Source organism: Ahaetulla prasina, chromosome 3 (genome assembly GCF_028640845.1).
Source record: "Ahaetulla prasina isolate Xishuangbanna chromosome 3, ASM2864084v1, whole genome shotgun sequence".
In the NCBI taxonomy this organism is placed as follows: domain Eukaryota; kingdom Metazoa; phylum Chordata; class Lepidosauria; order Squamata; family Colubridae; genus Ahaetulla; species Ahaetulla prasina.
The window spans coordinates 10,021,184-10,041,393 of record NC_080541.1 but is presented as its reverse complement, the minus strand read 5'-3'; the positions used below and the strand labels follow the sequence as shown (position 1 = coordinate 10,041,393).

General features: G+C 43.0%; 1 protein-coding gene across 1 annotated transcript in view; it reads right to left on the bottom strand.

Annotated features, from left to right (window-relative positions):
* FAM135B (family with sequence similarity 135 member B) overlaps nucleotides 1-20,210 on the bottom strand; it is a 125,736-nt gene that overhangs the window by 1,728 nt on the left and 103,798 nt on the right. The window contains exons 12-18 of the mRNA XM_058176263.1: nucleotides 16,769-18,725; nucleotides 15,329-15,495; nucleotides 13,374-13,465; nucleotides 10,868-10,965; nucleotides 6,996-7,147; nucleotides 4,203-4,313; nucleotides 2,747-2,860 (exon numbers count right to left, since the gene is read on the bottom strand). Coding sequence (XP_058032246.1) covers nucleotides 2,747-2,860; nucleotides 4,203-4,313; nucleotides 6,996-7,147; nucleotides 10,868-10,965; nucleotides 13,374-13,465; nucleotides 15,329-15,495; nucleotides 16,769-18,725 — 2,691 coding nt within the window. The remainder of the gene's footprint in view (nucleotides 1-2,746; nucleotides 2,861-4,202; nucleotides 4,314-6,995; nucleotides 7,148-10,867; nucleotides 10,966-13,373; nucleotides 13,466-15,328; nucleotides 15,496-16,768; nucleotides 18,726-20,210) is intronic.

Sequence of the window (20,210 nt, the reverse complement as noted above, 5' to 3'; positions counted from 1 at the left end):
GCCCTCAATGAAATCGAGTTTGACACCCCTGCTCTATATCCTTCAAGAGAACTTTAAGGAGAAAAAAAATGTGATTGGAGACCCATATGCATATTCTGAAAATGAAGGAAAAACAAGGATGGGTCACATCATAACCGAATGCTATGATGTGATGCCGAGCATGGATCTTTCTATGGCTCTTTGCACGACTTGTACCTTTTGTAGCAATTGTGAGGTTAGCGTCCATGTTTCACCAGCATAGATTAGAGCAGGTAGCAAACACGGATCAAAATGGGAGTTACCTCCCATTGTCCGGTACGTCCAGTGCGCGCTCACAGGGAGGGTCTTCTTAGGGTGCCGTTGGCTAGTCAATGTCGACCGGCGGCCCCCAGGGGAAGAGCATTCTCTGTGGGGGGCCCAGCTCTATGGAATGAGCTGCCGGTGGGACTCCGTCTCCTCCCTGATCTCCGGACCTTTAAACGCGAGCTCAAGACTTTCTTTTTTCACCAAGCGGGGCTGGCCTGATGGATTTTAGTATGGGGGGTTTTAGTGGGTTTTAATAGGGTTTTATTACGGTTTTAGTTTTGATAAAAATTTTAGCTAATATTTTAAGTATACAGCGATTGAATCAGTTTTTTAAACTTGATATAGTATTTTAATTTGTTAGGATTTTTGTCGTTTTATTGGCTGTACACCGCCCTGAGTCTTCGGAGAAGGGCGTTATAAAAATATGAATAAATAAATAAATAAATAAATAAATAAATAAATAAATAAATAAATAAATAAATAAATAAATAAATAAAAACTTTTCTCTTCAGGAACAGGGGGATTTTATTCTTGAAAATTACGCTTAGCCTTTCCAAATGCCAGCCCTAGCCCTAACCCCTCCCTGATGTCACTCCGTCTTGTTTTAGGGAGATAAAAGAGTCTTAGAAATTTGAAATGAATGCGGTGGATACCTCAATTCAAGGAGATTCTCACCTGTATGCCTGTCTTTCAAGGCGGATTTGCACATTTCGATTCTTGCAGAATGAAACGGCACATAGCGATCCTGGGGAGAAGCAACAAGGACCACATTTTTGAAATACTGAAGACCTGCAAAAGAGAGAGAGAGACAAACAGAGAGAGAGAGAAAGAGAGACAGAGAGAGAGAGAGAGAGAGAGAGAGAGAGAGAGAGAAGCCTTTTTGAAAATAGATGTTTGAATTGTTTTGGCGCGTGAATGTAACGGCAGCTGCTGACTCCACATTCCATCCAGAAGATTGACAGAGGGAGAATATCGGAAGTGAAACTACACGTGGCTGAGGAGGAAGAAGACATTGGACTATTACTGTATTGACCTCTAGTAGGGGGAGGGTTCAGAAGAGAATATGACTCTGTGGTTTTGATTTACTTCCAGTTCCAGCTTTGCTTTTGCCGCATCCAGACTTGTCTGATATAAATTACCAATTTCTTCAACATGATGGAGTTGGGTTTTTATTTTCTCAAACACTGATCTGGGGCAGGCTGACAAACACTTACTTAGGCAAAAATAAACAAAATGCACAGGTACCATATATGTGGTACCTTGCTCAACAGTAGTTGAGCAAATAAGTTATTCTATTCTATTCTAACTGTGAGAGGGATCTAGTGGACCACCATTTAGGTATGAACCAGCAGTGTGCAGCAGCTGCCTGGGAAACCATTTTCGCTGACAGAATACTTAGGCCACTACAGACATCCTCGACATGAGTGCCGTCAAGCTGGCCATGCCCACCCTGTTCACACCCACCCGGCCCCCAAAGTCAAACATAACCTTGATGCAGCCCTCAATGAAATCGAGTTTGACACCCCTGCTCTATATCCTTCAAGAGAACTTTAAGGAGAAAAAAAATGTGATTGGAGACCCATATGCATATTCTGAAAATGAAGGAAAAACAAGGATGGGTCACATCATAACCGAATGCTATGATGTGATGCCGAGCATGGATCTTTCTATGGCTCTTTGCACGACTTGTACCTTTTGTAGCAATTGTGAGGTTAGCGTCCATGTTTCACCAGCATAGATTAGAGCAGGTAGCAAACACGGATCAAAATGGGAGTTACCTCCCATTGTCCGCACGTCAGTCTTGGCGCTCACAGGGAGGGTCTTCTTAGGGTGCCGTTGGCTAGTCAATGTCGACCGGCGGCCCCCAGGGGAAGAGCATTCTCTGTGGGGGGCCCAGCTCTATGGAATGAGCTGCCGGTGGGACTCCGTCTCCTCCCTGATCTCCGGACCTTTAAACGCGAGCTCAAGACTTTCTTTTTTCACCAAGCGGGGCTGGCCTGATGGATTTTAGTATGGGGGGTTTTAGTGGGTTTTAATAGGGTTTTATTACGGTTTTAGTTTTGATAAAAATTTTAGCTAATATTTTAAGTATACAGCGATTGAATCAGTTTTTTAAACTTGATATAGTATTTTAATTTGTTAGGATTTTTGTCGTTTTATTGGCTGTACACCGCCCTGAGTCTTCGGAGAAGGGCGTTATAAAAATATGAATAAATAAATAAATAAATAAATAAATAAATAAATAAATAAATAAATAAATAAATAAATAAATAAAAAAAAAAAAACTTTTCTCTTCAGGAACAGGGGGATTTTATTCTTGAAAATTACGCTTAGCCTTTCCAAATGCCAGCCCTAGCCCTAACCCCTCCCTGATGTCACTCCGTCTTGTTTTAGGGAGATAAAAGAGTCTTAGAAATTTGAAATGAATGCGGTGGATACCTCAATTCAAGGAGATTCTCACCTGTATGCCTGTCTTTCAAGGCGGATTTGCACATTTCGATTCTTGCAGAATGAAACGGCACATAGCGATCCTGGGGAGAAGCAACAAGGACCACATTTTTGAAATACTGAAGACCTGCAAAAGAGAGAGAGAGACAAACAGAGAGAGAGAAAGAGAGACAGAGAGAGAGAGAGAGAGAGAGAGAGAGAGAAACACACAGAGAGAGACAGAGAGAGAGACAAATGTGTGTGTGTGTGTGTGTGTGAGAGAGAGAGAGAGAGAGAGAGAGAAAAAGAAAAACAGAGACAGGGAGGGAGCGAGACAAAGAGGGAGAGAAAGAGAGAGAAAGGGAAACACATAGAGAGAGAGAGAGAAAGAGAAAGAGAGAAAAAAGAGAGAAACAGAGAGAAAAACAGAGAGAGAAACAGGGAAAGACAAAGGGAGAGAGAGAGAAACAGAGACAAAGGGAAACAGAAAGCGAGAGAGAGAAAAGAGAGAGAGAGAGAGAGAAACAGAGAGAGAGAGAAACAGAGAGGGAGAGAGAAACAAAGAGATAGAGAAGAGAGAGAAACAGAGAGAGAAAAGAGAGAGAGAGAGAAAGAGAGAGAAAGAGAGATTTATGGCAGATCTCTTCAGATTAGAAAGTTGAGGACTTAACCCCAACATCAAAAGACATGAGTAAAATTGGTGTTAGATTCTTCCTATCGCACGATAATCTTGGAATATCACGTAGTAAGAGATCTATAGGAATTCCTCTATCACAATTGAACCCAACATTTCTGTTGCTAAGTGAGACATTTGTTAAGCAAGTTTTGCCCCCATTTTACGACCATTCTTACCACGGTTGCTAAGTGAATCATGACAGTTGTTCAGTTAGGGAACCCGGTTGGTAAGTGAAGCTGGTTTCCCCATTGACTAATTGCTTGTCGGAATGTTACAAAAGCGGATCGCTTGATCCCAGGACACTACCACGGTCATAAAATCCGAGTCAGTTGCCAAGCATCATAATTTTGTTCACATGTGGACAAGGGAGGGAATGTTGTGATGGCCATAAGTGTGACAAATTTGTATTATTATTATTATTTGCATTTATATCCTGCCCTTCTCCGAAGACTCAGGGTGGCTTACACTATGTTAAGCAATAGTCTTCATCCTATTTGTATATTTATATACAAAGTCAACTTATTGCCCCCAACAATCTGGGTCCTCATTTTACCTACCTTATAAAGGATGGAAGGCTGAGTCAACCTTGGGCCTGGTGGGACTTGAACTTGCAGTAATTGCAAGCAGCTGCTGTTAATAACAGACTGTCTTAGCAGTCTGAGCCACAGGGGCTCATATGGTCATAAGTCACTTTTTTTTTAGTGCTGTTGTTCTTGTTACACAAGAACTATTTTCCCATGTAGTTGGTGTCTTTCTATCAAAAGACATGTCAGGCATGGTACATTCTTACCTGTTCCAAAAATAAATAACCCACCTGTTTTTTGGCTAAGCTGGTAAAGGAAACACTTTCGCAAATCGGCATTGTCCCTGAAAGTCAGCTGCAAAAGGGAGCCAGACTTCTTCAGCTTTTGCATCAGCCACAAACCTAGGGAGAGAGAGAGAGAAAAAAAAGAGAGAATTGATTTGCAAGAAGAACAACCATCAGACCAATTAGTGTGGATTCATTTTTTAAAAAAATCTGATTATGCACTCAGGAAGATGGGGATTTTGTTATCTGCATTTCACATACTCACAAATGATTGATAGAGATCAAACAATGTTTATAAGGACAGTTTTTATAACTATGTTTTTGCCCTCCTTTTGGAGGGGTGGCAGGGTGACTCTATGCATGTGCAAAATGATATTTTGGCTAAAATTAAAAGGAGTCCCTGCAGATATACTCCGCTAGTAATTGGCGAGTATAGGGGGCAGTGTTCATCTCCATTTCAAGGCCAATGAGTAGCACTATCTGAAGACATTTCCATGGTCATGTCGCCAGCACGATGTCACTGAGCACTGTTACCTTCCCACCAAAGCGGTACCTATTTATCTACTTGCATTTGCATGCTTTGGAACGGCTAGGTTGGCAGGAGCTGGAGTGAGGATGGGAGTTCACCCTGTCGTGTGGCACTCGGGTCTCAAACCGGGGCTGCCAGCTTTCCAGTTGACAAACCCAGCATCTTTACCCCTGAGTCCTCACACCTCTCTCTGTGTAATAGTTGTGTGTGTAAATATGTGTAAAGTAAAGGCCAAAGTGGTCCCAAAAGGCCACTTTGTTAGTTTTTATTTGTATTTTCTCTTTTTTGTTTCTGTAAATCTTGTTAGGAAATGCTTTATTTATTGCTTTTAAAAAAGCAGCTTGACTAACGAGAGCTACGGAAGAAAGGGGCCAAGCCTCCGCTTCCTACCCATCTAGTAATCCTTATTTATTTGCAGTTTGATATCCTTCGTTGATTGATAGCACAGAGGATGTTAGCTCTCATTATATGGACTTAAGTATTTACCCATTTCACCTGCCAAGAATTCTGCATCCAACTATAACAAGAGATGCACCCCATATTTTTTGGAGTGCTCCAGAGTATAAAATGCACCTTAGATTTTGGGAAGGAAATAAGAGGAAAAAAAATCTGCCTCTGCCTGCCAGCATCCATCGGTATTCATCTGGCTAGCGTCCTTTCAGTGTGTTAGAGAGTTGAGGGATATTTGGAAACTGAAACAGTATTTCCTGTGTGAGTAACAAGGAAGGAGACAGCAAGGAGCCTGGGCGTGGCTTAGCTCAACTGTTCTAACGCTGCATGGTGCGCTTATCTCTGAAGCTAAAACTGAAACTCCTCTCCTCTGCTTGTGTTTGCTTGTGTTTGAAAACTTGCTTTTGGTATTGTATATTTACTTTATATTATAAATAAAGAGAAGTTATTGAATCCTGTTAAATCAGTTACTCGTGGGTGCTTTCTGGATGGGATTGCTGCTGCAAACTCTGACAGTCCTTGTAGAAAATAGCTGCAGGTCAGCTTCAGCACATTATTGTAGCCTGATTCAGCATGAGTAGCTGATTGGCGGGTGGATTAGCCTCCCAGAATACCCCCAATCAGCTGTTCTAGGCTTCAGGGATTGCCACAAACCATCGCCTCCTCCATGCCTCATGTTTTTGGCTACATTCGGTGTATAAGATGCACCCAAATTTCCACCCTCTTTCAGGGAGGGAAAAGTGCATCTTATACTCTGAAAAATACGGTATATGTTTATATGAGAAAGAATCTGGGTCCTGAAATTCTTGTCTTCTCAACCGATCTTCTTAAGGACGCTCTTTGAAAATCATGCTTGGAAAAGAACCACACACAATTAAGAGAGATGCCTGAGAATTCAACATCATAATATCTATGACACATGGCTATCAACTAATCAAGCTCAAACTGCCCAAGGAGCTGCTGATCCAGTTCTATGGAGGAATTATTGAGTCTGCCATTTGCACCTCTATAACTATCTGGTTTGGTTCTGCAACCCAACAAGAAAGACACAGACTTCAGAGGATAATTAGAACTGCAGAAAAAATAATTGTTACCAACCTGCCTTCCATTGAGAACCTGTATACTGCATGAATCAAGAAGAGGGCCGTGAAAATATTTACAGATCCCTCACATCCAGGACATAAACTGTTTCAACTCCTACCCTCAAAACGATGCTATAGAGCACTGCACACCAGAACAACTAGACACAAGAACAGGTTTTTCCCGAAGGCCATCACTCTGCTAAACAAATAATTCCCTCAACACTGTCAAACTATTTACTAAATCTGCACTACTATTAATCTTCTCATCGTTCCCATCCCCAATCTCTTTCCACTTATGACTGTATGACTGTAACTTTGTTGCTGGTAATCCTTATGATTTATACTGATATTGACTGTTCCTGATTGCTTATATGTACCCTATGATTATCATTAAGTGTTGTATCATTAAGTGTTAAATTGTACCTTATGATCATCATTTGTGTTGTAAATGTTGTACCTTGATGAAGGTATCTTTTCTTTTATGTACAGTGAGAGCATTTGCACCAAGACAAATTCCTTGTGTGTCCAATCACACTTGGCCAATAAAAAATTCTATTCTATTCTATTCTATTCTATTCTATTCTATTCTATTCTAGTCTAGTCTAGTCTAGTCTAGTCTAGTCTAGTCTAGTCTAGTCTAGTCTAGTCTAGTCTAGTCTATTTTATCATTCCTTTTACTCTATCCACATCCATTTCTTCTTTCAGCCCCTGCCCATGGATGATTTCAGAGGCTCTTACCTGTACTAACCAAAGTACTGTTGTTGTACAGTGTTCCCAGGTGAGGTCCGGAGAGGGACAGGAAGGTGTGTAGCTTATTGAGGTAATAGCGAAACCTGGGCCGGGTCAGTACTGATCGGATGATCACGTTACCGAGCGAGTGACCGATGAAGCTACAGAAATGCAAACAATACAATTTATACTTGTTTTTGCATACCGTATTCTTCAGACTATGAGACACACCAGAGTATAAGATGCATCAAGATTTTGAAGAGGAAAACAAGGGGAAAAAATAGTTTTTGGCCTCCGTGACAGTGGTGAAATCCAATTATTTTTTTACTACCGGTTCTGTGGGCATGGTTTAGTGGGCGTGGTGTGGCTTGGTGGACCTGGCTTGGTGGGCATGGCAGGGGAAGGATACTGCAAAAACTCCATTCCCACCCCACTCTGGGGCCAGCTAGAGGTGGTATTTGCTGGTTCTCTGAAATCCAACAGGTTCTGCTCAAAATTTCCACTGCCGGTTCTCCAGAACCTGTCAGAACCTGCTGGATTTCACCCCTGCTCTCTGCATCTGGATTTTGCCCTCCCCAGCCCCCAGGAGCACTCTGCCGGCCTCCGAAAACATCTGCGTGTCCCATTTTTGGGAAAAGCAGACCCATTTTTTGCAAAAACGGGACGCGGAGAATGGGGTTTCGGGAGGCAAAAAATGGCCTTATTCATTGAATAAGACACACTGACATTTCCATCCTCTTTTAGGGGTGGGGGAAAATGCATCTTATACTCTGAAAAGTATGGTAATTTAAACATTCTCTACCCCCCATCTCTTTTTTCTATCTCTCTCTACACACACACACTCACACACAGGGAGGGGAAGGTGGGGGAGAGAGAGAGAGGCATTTTGATTATGTGCCATCAAGTTAATGTTAACTCTTAGTGATGACATGGATAGATTTTTCTCCATAACAAACTGTCCCTAACGTGGTTTTTCGGGTTCTCAAATGGTGCATCCCTCACCACTGCATCTGAGTTCCTCCATTTTGATGCTGGTCATCTTCTTTCACCTCTCCCAACATTACAGCCTTTTCCAGAGACCTGGGTCCAGTGGTTCAGACTGGTTCGGGCGAACCGGTAGTTCCGATGATCAGCTGGCCCTGCTTACCCAACCATGCCCTATCCTGTCCTATATATTGCCTTCTTTCTGGCTCAGCAGATTTTCATGCCTCCACTGTTCTACTTACCGGGGCTGCCTTACAGTGGTGGGTTTCAAATTTTTTTACTACCGGTTCTGTGGGTGGGGCTTTCTGGGTGTGGCATGGCTTGGTGGGCGTGGCAGGTGAAGGGTACTGTAAAATCTCCATTCCCACTCCACTCCAGGGGAAGGTTACTGCAAAAATCCCCATTTCCTCCTATCAGTTGGGACTCGGGAAACAGAGAATAGATGAGGGGTGGGGCCAGTCAGAATTTTTAACTACTGGTTCTCCGAACTACTCAAAATTTCGGCTACCGGTTCTCCAGAACTGGTCAGAACCTGCTGGATTTCACCCCTGCTCTCTGCATCTGGATTTTGCCCTCCCCAGCCCCCAGGGGCACTCTGCCGGCCTCCGAAAACATCTGCGTGTCCCATTTTTGGGAAAAGCAGGCCCATTTTTTGCAAAAACGGGACGCGCAGAATGGGGTTTTGGGAGGCAAAAAATGGCCTTATTCATTGAATAAGACACACTGACATTTCCATCCTCTTTAAGGGTGGGGGAAAATGCATCTTATACTCTGAAAAGTATGGTAATTTAAACATTCTCTACCCCCCATCTCTTTTTTCTATCTCTCTCTACACATACACACTCACACACAGGGAGGGGAAGGTGGGGGAGAGAGAGAGAGGCATTTTGATTATGTGCCATCAAGTTAATGTTAACTCTTAGTGATGACATGGATAGATTTTTCTCCATAACAAACTGTCCCTAACGTGGTTTTTCGGGTTCTCAAATGGTGCATCCCTCACCACTGCATCTGAGTTCCTCCATTTTGATGCTGGTCATCTTCTTTCACCTCTCCCAACATTACAGCCTTTTCCAGAGACCTGGGTCCAGTGGTTCAGACTGGTTCGGGCGAACCGGTAGTTCTGATGATCAGCTGGCCCTGCTTACCCAACCATGCCCTATCCTGTCCTATATATTGCCTTCTTTCTGGCTCAGCAGATTTTCATGCCTCCACTGTTCTACTTACCGGGGCTGCCTTACAGTGGTGGGTTTCAAAATTTTTTACTACCGGTTCTCTGGGTGTGGCTTTCTGGGTGTGGCATGGCTTGGTGGGCGTGGCAGGGGAAGGGTACTGTAAAATCTCCATTCCCACTCCACTCCAGGGGAAGGTTACTGCAAAAATCCCCATTTCCTCCTATCAGTTGGGACTCGGGAAACAGAGAATAGATGAGGGGTGGGGCCAGTCAGAATTTTTAACTACTGGTTCTCTGAACTACTCAAAATTTCCGCTACCGGTTCTCCAGAACTGGTCAGAACCTGCTAAAACCCACTTCTGCTGCCTTATCAGGTAAGCAGCTGAGCTGTGTGCAATCACCAAACTGGTTGTTAAACCGGTTGCAGCCCATCACTGCCTGGGTCTTTGCATAATGGAGATTGGTGTAATGATTAAAGGCAGCAGGCTAGAAATGGGAAGACTGTGACTTCTACCATGGCCTTAGGCATGAAGACCGATGGGGGATTTTAGGCTGGTCACTGTTCCTCAAGTCATAAAAAGAAGGCAGCATCAAACCACTTTAAAAGTATTCCCAAGAAAACCTCAGTAACCAGGAATCCAGGCTGACCTGATGTCTATGGAGATTGTCAATCATCCAGGTCATGGTTGTCACAAAGGTTTTTCTTTTCTTTTCTTTTTTTCCAATAGGCAACTGGATTTTCTTGGTTTTTTGTTTTTTTTTCAGAAGAACATCTGAAGAACTGAAGAAACTTCTTGGATGAGAAGTGAAACATTTTCAAAGGAAAAAACAACAACAAGAAAGTCCAGTTCCTTTTTCCTTTTGGAAAAAAAGTACCTTTGGGACAAGGTTGACTTGAGGCACCAAATTCAAACCAAGACCATCACTCTTCAACAATCAATAATCTTGGTAACTACAATAGGAATTTCCCAGCCTCGGTCATACTCAGTTTGTTAAGAAAACTTCGTATCTTTAAAATGCCTTTTCCCATATTTTAGCCCACCAGAACTGATTTTCCATTCAGATCAGATTCAGATCAGATTAACAGAGTTGGAAGGGACCTTATAGGTCATCTAGTCCAACTCCCCCGCTCAAGCAGGACACTCTACACCATTTCTGACAAATGGCAGTCCAATCTCTTCTTGAAAGCCTCCAGTGATGAAGCTCCCACAACTTCTGAAAGCAACTTCTGTTTCATGGGTTGATTGTTCTCACTGTAAGAAAGTTCCTTCTCATTTCTAGGTTGAATCTCTCCTTGGTCACTTTCCATCCATTATTCCTTGTCTGGCCTTCAGGTGCTTTGGAAAATAGCTTGACCCCTTCCTCTCTGTGGCAGCCCCTCAAGTATTGGAAGATATCCTGTCTCCCCTGGTCCTTCTCTTCACCAGACTAGCCATGCCCAATTCCTGCAACCGTTCTTTATTCGTTTCAGTCTCCAGTCCCCTAATCATCTTGATTGCTCTTCTCTGCACTTTTTCTAGAGTCTCAGCATCTTTTTTATAGTGTAGTGACCAAAACTGGATGCAGTACATTCATGAGGTAAGGGACTTTCTATTCAGGAGGACCAAATGAACATTTCCTCCTGCTTTCTTATTCTTTTCCTAGCTTCCCCACAGTCTCTCACATCAGGAAAGGACCCCAGTGTAGTCTCATAGCCCATTTCCTTCTTCTTGCCCTTTTTTACCTGATACGTGATATTGATAAGTTGTATAGCTGAATATGTTGAATGATTTCATCCAGCAAGCGATCCGTCATGGTATCAAAGTCTGCAAAGGTATCTGTCTGTGAAAAGAGAATGGGTCAGAGGGAGTATATTTCTCAAAGCTGGGGTCTCCCCAGTTAAGAAGAAACAAGCTTCCAAGACAAGAATTGAAAGAAATAAAATTACACCATATATGCTTTGAGATTACAATTAACGAGGAGGAAGAGGAGGAGGGGGAGGAGAAGAAGGAGGAAGAGGAGGAGAAGGAGAGGAATGAGAAGGAGGAGGAGGAGGAGGGAGAAAGAGGAAAAGAAGAAGGATGAGGGGGGAGAAGGAAATGGAGTAAAAGGAGAAGGAGAAAGAGGAGGAGAAGGAGAAGGAGGAAAGGAGGAGGAGGAGGAGAAGAAGAAGAAGAAGAAGAAGAAGAAGAAGAAGAAGAAGAAGAAGAAGAAGAAGAAGAAGAAGAAGAAGAAGAAGAAGAAGAAGAAGAAGAAGAAGAAGAGGAGGAGGAGGAGGAGGAGGAGGAGGAGGAGGAGGAGGAGGAGGAGGAGGAGGAGGAGGAGGAGGAGGAGGAGGAGGAGGAGGTGGTCAGCTACCTCCAGGAAGCCATGTAAATGACGCAGTAGTTCTCATCCAAGGAATGTTGAATTGAGCAGATACAATTAATTAAAGGAACTAATGTGCGAATATCTTCTGGGGATACCTCTGATATTATCAAATCTGTATTGTGAATCTAACTGGGGAAATCAATTTTATTTGGAGATTAAAGTATAAATCACTTTGAAGATGAATTTCTTAAAATTTTACACAACTACCCAGAAAGGCAAGATTAGTAAATCAGTTCTGTAGGATTGCCAAGTCTTCTAGGAAATGAAGTTGAACTCAGTTTGAAAGAGAAATTTATCTTTATCTTCCCTAGACACCCAATATGCTAAGAAGCATGACTGATACATGAAAGCTCAAAACGCAACTTCTTTGTAGAGAAACCAGACATCCTAATTGGTTATTTAAAATATTTATATATCCAATTTTCAGGACCTCTGTTCCACGAAAGAGGATCATAAACTAAACCAAGACTCCTTATATATATGTGTGTGTGTGTGTGTTTTCGTAGGTTTTCACGGGTACAGGTATGTAGGTCTTGGCATATTTGGGTCTTTTTCCTTGTAAGGTTGAGAGTATCTTGACGACGTTTCGACGAGGTCTCACTCATCATCTTCAGGCTGGTGCTTTCGGCTTTGTGCTTGTGCGAGCAAAAAATAAGAGTGAGACCTCGTCGAAACGTCGCCAAGATACTCTCAACCTTACATGGGAAAAGACCCAAATATGCCAAGACCTACACACACACACACACACACACACACACACACTGCTTTGCCTGAATTGATAATAAATTATTTCCTTTGATTTTTTCCCCCCTTTTCCCTGATATTTTGAAAGAATCCACTGAATTACAGAGGACACAGACAAAATGTGTAGATGCCTATTTTCAGAAGCCAGAGGGCAGCATGTAGAGAGAAAAAAAATATTTTGTTTCTTGTCTTAGTATTTGGAGAGGCAAAAAAATAATAAAAAAAATAGACCTGATTCTGATTGCTCTCAAAGGTACATTATTTTGGAGTATTTCGAAATTCTGCAGGGAAGCCAGAATCTTGCTCTTTAGAATATTATGAAAGAAAGGGAATATTCTAGGATGATGGTACTGCTTTATTTATTTTATTTTATTTTATTTTATTTATTTTATTTTTATTTATTTATTTATTTATTTATTTGTCAAACACAACAATATATATAAGTATAAGCATGAAATAACCATAAAAATTGGATACAACCAAAGGGAACATTAGGACAGGAACGGTAGGCACGCTGGTGCTCTTATGCATGCCCCTTACAGACCTCTTAGGAATGGGGTGAGGTCAATAGTAGATAGTCTTTGGTTAAAGCTTTGGGGATTTTGGGAAGAGACCACAGAGTCAGGTAGTGCATTCCAGGCATTAACAACTCTGTTACAGAAATCATATTTTCTGCAATCAAGATTGGAGCAGTTCACTAAGCTTTAACTAAGAATAGCTGATGAAACCAATTCTGTTGCTGCCACCGTTAACAAAAGCAATAAAAAAGCACTTAAAACGAAGAATTAGGAAGGAGAAAATGCTTGTGAAATGACAGTAATGATATTTATTTTTATTTATTTATTTATTTTGTCACAACAATACATGTAACAATATATGTAAGTATTTGGATATTCATCCAAATGTAACGAACACGTCCCCCAAATTGTCCAACAGAAATGAAGGAATAACAAATCTCAAATGTTTTGTAATGGAAACTAACGCCATAATAATATTTTGCTTTTGCAGAAGTAATTTGTGACCTTTGTGGCAATGTCCATTCAATTTCACTTTTCACCTGTACTAAACCCTTCTTTATAAGATGAAAATGCAGACATCCAGTTTCCAAACAAACTGCTAAAGGATGAATCAAATACCTGGTTCTTTTCTGACATCAGGAAGTCCAATTTCCCTCCAGGGAGGCCCAATTCGATGAACGTTTTTACCAGCCGAAGATCTGCACTGTTACCTGGAAAACCAAAAAGTTAAAGATTTGGATCCAACTATCCTTTGGATACACCTTTGCGTCCCTCTATATAGTCAAGATTGGAATCCTTTACAATATAGGAGAGATACATTGTTCTATGTATATCTACTAGTTCGTATTTATGAAGGAAATGGAGAGGCAGTTCGGTGTTAAGGCAGCAAGCTAGAAACCAGGAGAATAAAAATTCTAGACCTTAAAGCTAGGTGGGTGACCTTGGGCTAGTCTCTTTCTGTGTCTCTCTGTCTCTGTCTCTGTCTCTGTCTCTCTGTCTCTCTCTGTCTCTCTCTCTCTCTGTGTGTGTGTCTCTGTCTCTGTCTCTCTGTCTCTGTCTCTCTCTCTCTCTGTGTCTCTCTGTGTCTGTCTGTCTGTCTGTCTCTCTCTCTCTCTGTGTGAGTCTCTGTCTTTCTCTCTCTCTCTCTCTCTGTCTCCCTCTGTGTCTCTTTGTGTCTCTCTTTCTCTGTGTCTTTGTCTCTATCTCTATCTCTCTCTGTCTCTCTGTGTGTGTCTCTGTCTCTCTCTCTGTGTCTCTCTGTCTCTCTCTCTCTCTCTCTCTGTGTGTGTCTCTGTCTTTCTCTCTGTCTCTCTCTCTGTCTCTATCTCTCTATCTCTCTCTTTCTCTCTCTCTCTCCGTCTCCCTCTGTGTCTCTTTGTGTCTCTCTGTCTCTCTGTCTTTGTCTCTATATCTCTCTGTCTCTCTGTGTGTGTCTCTGTCTCTCTGTCTCTGTCTCTGTCTCTGTCTGTCTCTGTCTCTGTCTGTCTCTGTCTCTCTGTGTGTGTGTGTGCGTGTATGTCTGTCTCTCTCTGTCTGTCTGTGTCTTTCTCTGTCTCTGTCTCTCTCTCTCTGTCTCTCTCTGTCCCTCCCTCCCTCCCTCCCTCCCTTAGGAAGGAGGCAATGACAAACCACCTTTGGAAAACCTGCAAGGGACTTCTCCAAGCAATTGCCAGAAGATGAAAATTTAAAATTGACTTGAAGATGAAAAGGTACCTCTCCCCACTCGCCAAAAATTAAAGGAACAATGTTTACAATTTTTGAACTACAGTGGACTGTGGGTGACATGTTGCTGAGATGCTCAAATATCACGGGGTCAGCTTGCACATGAAGGACCAGATGTAGAAAACAACAGGCAGAGTTGGTGGGCGGAGTTAAATGAGTTATCAGTCTAGAGTCACTATGTTCCCATCAATGGTCTAAATCGAACCCCTGTTGAATTCTATTGACCCTTATCTGGTGCCAGTGTAATGACTGAACTTTAATTGACTAGATTCCTGTGTATAGGCTTGAATAATAAATTGTCTGAACTGCAACTTAACGTATGATCCTGACTGTATGCATGGTTCTGACCTTTTGCCTGATCCCAGCATTGCTGATGTCGACCAATAAAAGTAAAGGACATGGGAGGGGACCAGTAGGAACATATAAATATATCCCTCCCTCCCTCCATCTCCCTCTCTCCCTCTCCCTCCCTCTCTCTCCCTCTCTCTCTCCCTCCCTCCCTCCCTTTTCCTCTCCCTCTCTCTCCCTCCCTCTCTCTCTCCCTCTCTCCCTCTCTTTCCCACTCTCCCTCCCTCCCTCTCTGTCTCTCTCTCCCTCCCCCTCCCTCCCTCCCCCTCTCTCCATCTCCCTCTCTCTCTCTCTCTCCCTCCCTCTCCCTCCCTCCCTCTCTCCCTCCCTCCTTCTCCCTCTCCCTCCCTCCCTCTGTGTCTCTCTTCCCTCTCTCTCTCCCTCCCTCTCTCTCCCTCCCTCCCTCTCCCTCTCTCTCTCTCTTTCACACACACATACACAAATACACACATGCAGATGCGTTTGTGTGTCTCTGTGTGTGTTGGGTGGGGTTGTTGTCTTACCATCTAGTCCATGGACACAGATCACTAGGTGAATCCCATCTTCCAAATTTTCTTCCTCTTCCTCTGGTGGAAAATATGGGATATCAGAAGCTAGTATGGATAAGTCACTGTACAGAAATCCTTCAATCTTCAGTTCCTTTTTAAATGTTTCTTTGGCCTGATAGAAACTGGAGAATACACCAATAAATCACAGGCTGAACAAGGCACTCGATAGGATGTAACTACTTCGACCATTGGGTTAATTACAACAGATATCTCAGTGGCGGAGAAGCAGGACTGATTTAGTTGTTCAAACATCATTCCTTAATTTCCCACATTTACGTGCAATGTCAATTTGGCAATGTCAAGAAACACAGCCTATTCATGCTCTTGTCTATGGTAAATGGAGGCAAGTTATATAAAGGAACTCCACTTGCCTAATTTTAGAAAAACTATACTGCAGAAATCCCTGGAAAACCACAAAAGATGAATGAGGGGCACAAGGGCATAGTGATGTACCCAGTGGTGAGATTCAGCCAGTTTGCACCACTTCGGGAGAACCGGTTGTTAAATTTCTGAGCAGTTTGGCAAACTGGTTGTTGGAAGAAATCATATGGGCAGAGAACAGGGGTTGTTGAATTACTTGAATCTTACCACTGGATGTACCCCTGATGCTGCTTAGAAGCTTCTAAAGGGGCATAACTTATATGTTGCATTCTTATCCATGTGGATCCTATGGTAGAGTAATATGGCTGGATGGTCACGAGGTTATTTTTTCCCCCCTGTGTTTTACAACCATTCTCAATATTTCTATAAAACCATCGCAGAATAATACTTGTGGGTTAGGATTTCAGAAATAGATTTTTCCTACCATTTTTTTTCCAACAAGAGGAGGAGGAGGAGGAGGAGGAAGGAAGGAAGGGAGGGAGGGAGGGAGGGAGGAAGGAAGGAAGGAAGGAAGGAAGGAAGGAGAAGGGAGGGAGGGAGTGGAAGGAAGGAAGGAAGGAAGGAAGGAAGGAAGGAAGGAAGGAAGGAAATACTATATGTTTACATTCGGTATTGTCTTTACCAGTAGTGGGATTCAATTTTTTTTTACTACCGGTTCTGTGGGTGTGGCTTGGTGGGCGTGGCATGGCTTGGCTTGGTGGGCGTAGTGTGGCTTGGTGGGCGTGGCAGGGGAAGGATACTGTAAAATCTCCATTCCCACCCCACTCCAGTGTAAAGTTACTGAAAAATCAGCTGGGACTCAGGAGGCAGAGAATAGATGGGGCGGGGCCAGTCAGAGGTGGTATTTACCAGTTCTCCGAACTACTCAAAATTTCCACTACCAGTTCTCCAGAACTGGTCAGAACCTGGTGAATACCACCTCTGGTCTTTACCACCTTAGCATCTGTACTGTGCAAATGCTTAGCATATCGATACTTTTATAAAACATTTTTTTCAAAAAAAGTCAATCCTTACTTGAGCATTTGTTCATTGTCTTCTTCCCCCATTTTACTCGATTGGCAAGAGATGACCCCAAAGGACCCGACTGGTTGGTGAGTGATAGGAGAAGTGACCTGCTTGGAGGACAAGACCGTCAGCGGAGGCGTCTCTTTGAGACCCGAAGAAAAGGGCAGACAGGTGGCCGTGCAAGAAACAGATAAATTGACTATCTCCAGGGCCTTCTTACTCTCGAGCACCAAGCTCTCCGGCACCACAGAATGAAACCCAGCACTGTTGGCAACAATCTTGAGATCTTTTTTTTCCAGCTCAACCTTGCATGATCCATACTCAGATTGGTCATCCAGCTCAACTTTCTGTAAATGCGTGACGTCTCTACCGCAGGTTACATTGTCATTGTTGACTAGAGAAGTAGCAGGGTTCCCTTGGGTGAAGTTCAATTTGTAAGCCAACTCCGCCGAGCCTGGGTGGGTATAGCAAAAGTCCATCATCTCGTTCTCGCAGTGTGAGAAGGCAGCATACAAATTGCGGTCATGGTTCGAGTTTGCATCCTCGTGAAACACCTCCAGATTAGAACGGCTTGTATCCAAATAATGATTGGCTGTTTCTAAATAGTCATTCTCTCTTCTCTCTTCTGGCAACTGGTATTCTACTTGAGATAATGGACCTCCTGTGGCTTCCAAATGGCGGTCGTTCTCAGGAAAGCCATGAACACTTCCTTGTAAGTGAGCAGTATTACACTCGGATTTGGGGTGTTTCATCAAAGCACTGAGCAGCTGAGGTCCTCCATCCTGGCAGGCCGAAATATTTCCCACGGAGATCATTCTGGCATTTCCTATTTCCACATACTGTCCACCCGAGATCTTTTGATCGGGTGTGGAGATATCCCTGACTTCCGCAGGTTCCTCGGGACTGCTGATCTGAGGAGCAGAGATTGATTTGGTCAACTTGTTGGGCTCCACTTCTCTTTCTTCTTCCTCATAAGGCAAGGAGCTAATAGAAGTCAGGGAAGCTTGAATGCCATTAGGCAAACTTGTATTGCTTTCTGTGTGTCCGCCTTCTAGGGAATTCCGGTGGGTTGCATGCCTTTTGACTAGCTGGTGAAGGTTCTCTCGATCACCGGTCAACTCCAAGGCTTTGCTCTTTGCGTCAGACCAGGCCACCGAACTGGGTTCGCTTTCAATTCCCGAGTCTGAAATTATGGATGAAGATCTCTTAATAACCCCTGAGGTCAAGACCTCTTCGTGCTTTTCCACATTATGCTCCTTCAGGTGTGACTTGGACTCTTCAACAGCTGTTGTTGGGGTTGTTGGAATGGAGTTGAAATTATGAATTACGTCAAAGGTCCTCTGAGTTTCACTATGTTGATCTACGGGTGACTCAGAGAACATTGGTTTGTCCAAAGCAAGAGTAGAGTCACAACAATCTCTTTGAGCTGCTTGGCTCAAACTAATCCCATCCACATGTTTAGGAGGTACATAATTGCCAGCGTCATACTGAGCATCCATAACAAGCATCGATTGATTCTGGTGAGAGGTCTTAAACACTGGGTCCATATCCAAATATGGCACCTCTGTGGCGCGCCTGTTATTGTTTTCTGTAAAGCTCATCGGTCCCTTAAAGTTTTTTGAAGGATCTTTCAGGAGATCCGAAGGGAAGCTAGAGATGACATTGCTCTCCAGCTCTTTCTGAGTGATGTAGGACTGGACATGTCCATTCATTGTATATACCTGAGTCATGGACTGAGCCTTTAAATTCTTGTCTGTACAGGAGTCACCTTTTGAATAGCCAAAAGGAAACATCAAATTTCTATGTATCCTATCCGTATGTATAACGAAAGGGATGCTGTTCCTGAAGTCACCCTTCGCTAAAGCAATATCGTTGATTGAGGAACGCTCTTCATTTCTGTCAAGATCCACTTTTGAATTGTCCACTGCAGAAATCATGTATTTTGACAAAATGTCTAAGCCCTGAACTGAAAAGGAAAGAAAAAATGGAACCATGAGGCATCAAGGATATGCCAGCATAAGAAAATCCTAACCCCAAACCCAAATTTAAGGGCCGGTTTAGCTCACGCTGGTAAAAGCCTGTTATTAAGAACACAGTAGCCTGCAATTACTGCAGGTTCGAGCCCGGCCCAAGGTTGACTCAGCCTTCCATCCTTTATAAGGTAGGTAAAATGAGGACCCAGATTGTTGGGGGGGCAATAAGTTGACTTTGTAAAAAATATACAAATAGAATGAGACTATTGCCTTATACACTGTAAGCCGCCCTGAGTCTTCGGAGAAGGGCGGGGTATAAATGTAAACAAAAAAAAAAATGAGATTACTATAAAACTGAACATCAATGTATGTGTCAACTCTGAAGCAAACCTGGCTGAAGCCATCTAGTGCAGCCTAGCCAAGAAGCCTGAGATGGGGAAGGGAGGGAGGAAGTAGATAGCCCAGCTACAGTCAAAACAAAAATTTTTTCCTGTGGGAATCATGGTCATTTAAACAGGTGGCTGTTGAAGGAGGAAAGGACCCTGCCATCCCTCTTCACTGGACAAAGTGATCGGTGACACCTAGGAGGGGGGATTTTTACTCTTTCAATTAGGTGAGAACTGCGGGAGCTGTTAGAGTTGGTTTTCGCTGGCTGTGCCAATATGATGTATCCAATAAATATGTTCTTTGAGGAATCTACCTGCCTCGGAGTTCTGCCTTCAATGGATGCATTACTCGGAACCCTGACATTATGATTTAGATGACCACCTTCCTCAATGTAGTCATTTTTGGGTGTGACACTCCCATGTCCAGATGTACTTCAGCAATCAATGTCCAGATGAGCATAGATTAACTCCAAGTTTAACACCAGACCATCAATCAAAAAGAAAAGAATATGGTGATCAAGGAACTTCCAAACAAGCAAACAGTAAACAGCCCAACCAAAGACCTCCATATCCATTCCCACCAACACTGGCAGAGCAAACTACTAGAAAATAAACTGAAAACAAATCCCACTTCCTACTAGCACTATAATGTTATCTAGTTTGGTAATGAAACATCTGCAAGAAAACAAGCAAGTTCAGAGAGCAGCAAGGGCCATTCACTGCCAGGGGACTGGAGGCTAAAACATATGAAGAACAGCAGGAACTGGGTATGTCTATTTAATGAAAAGACGGACTAGGGGTGCTATGATAGCAGTCTTCCAATATCTCAGGGGCTGCCACAAAGAAGAGGGAGTCAAACTATTCTCCAAATCCCCTGAGGGCAGGACAAGAAGCAATGGGTGGAAATTAATCAAGGAGAGAAGCAACTTAGAACTAAGGAGAAATTTCTTGAGGATAAGAACAATGAATCAGTGGAACAACCTGCTTCCAGAAGTCGCGAATGCTCCAACACTGGAAGTTTTTAAGAAGATGTTGGATAACCATTTGTCTGAAGTGGGGTGGGGTTTTCTGCCTAAGCAGGGGGTTGGACTA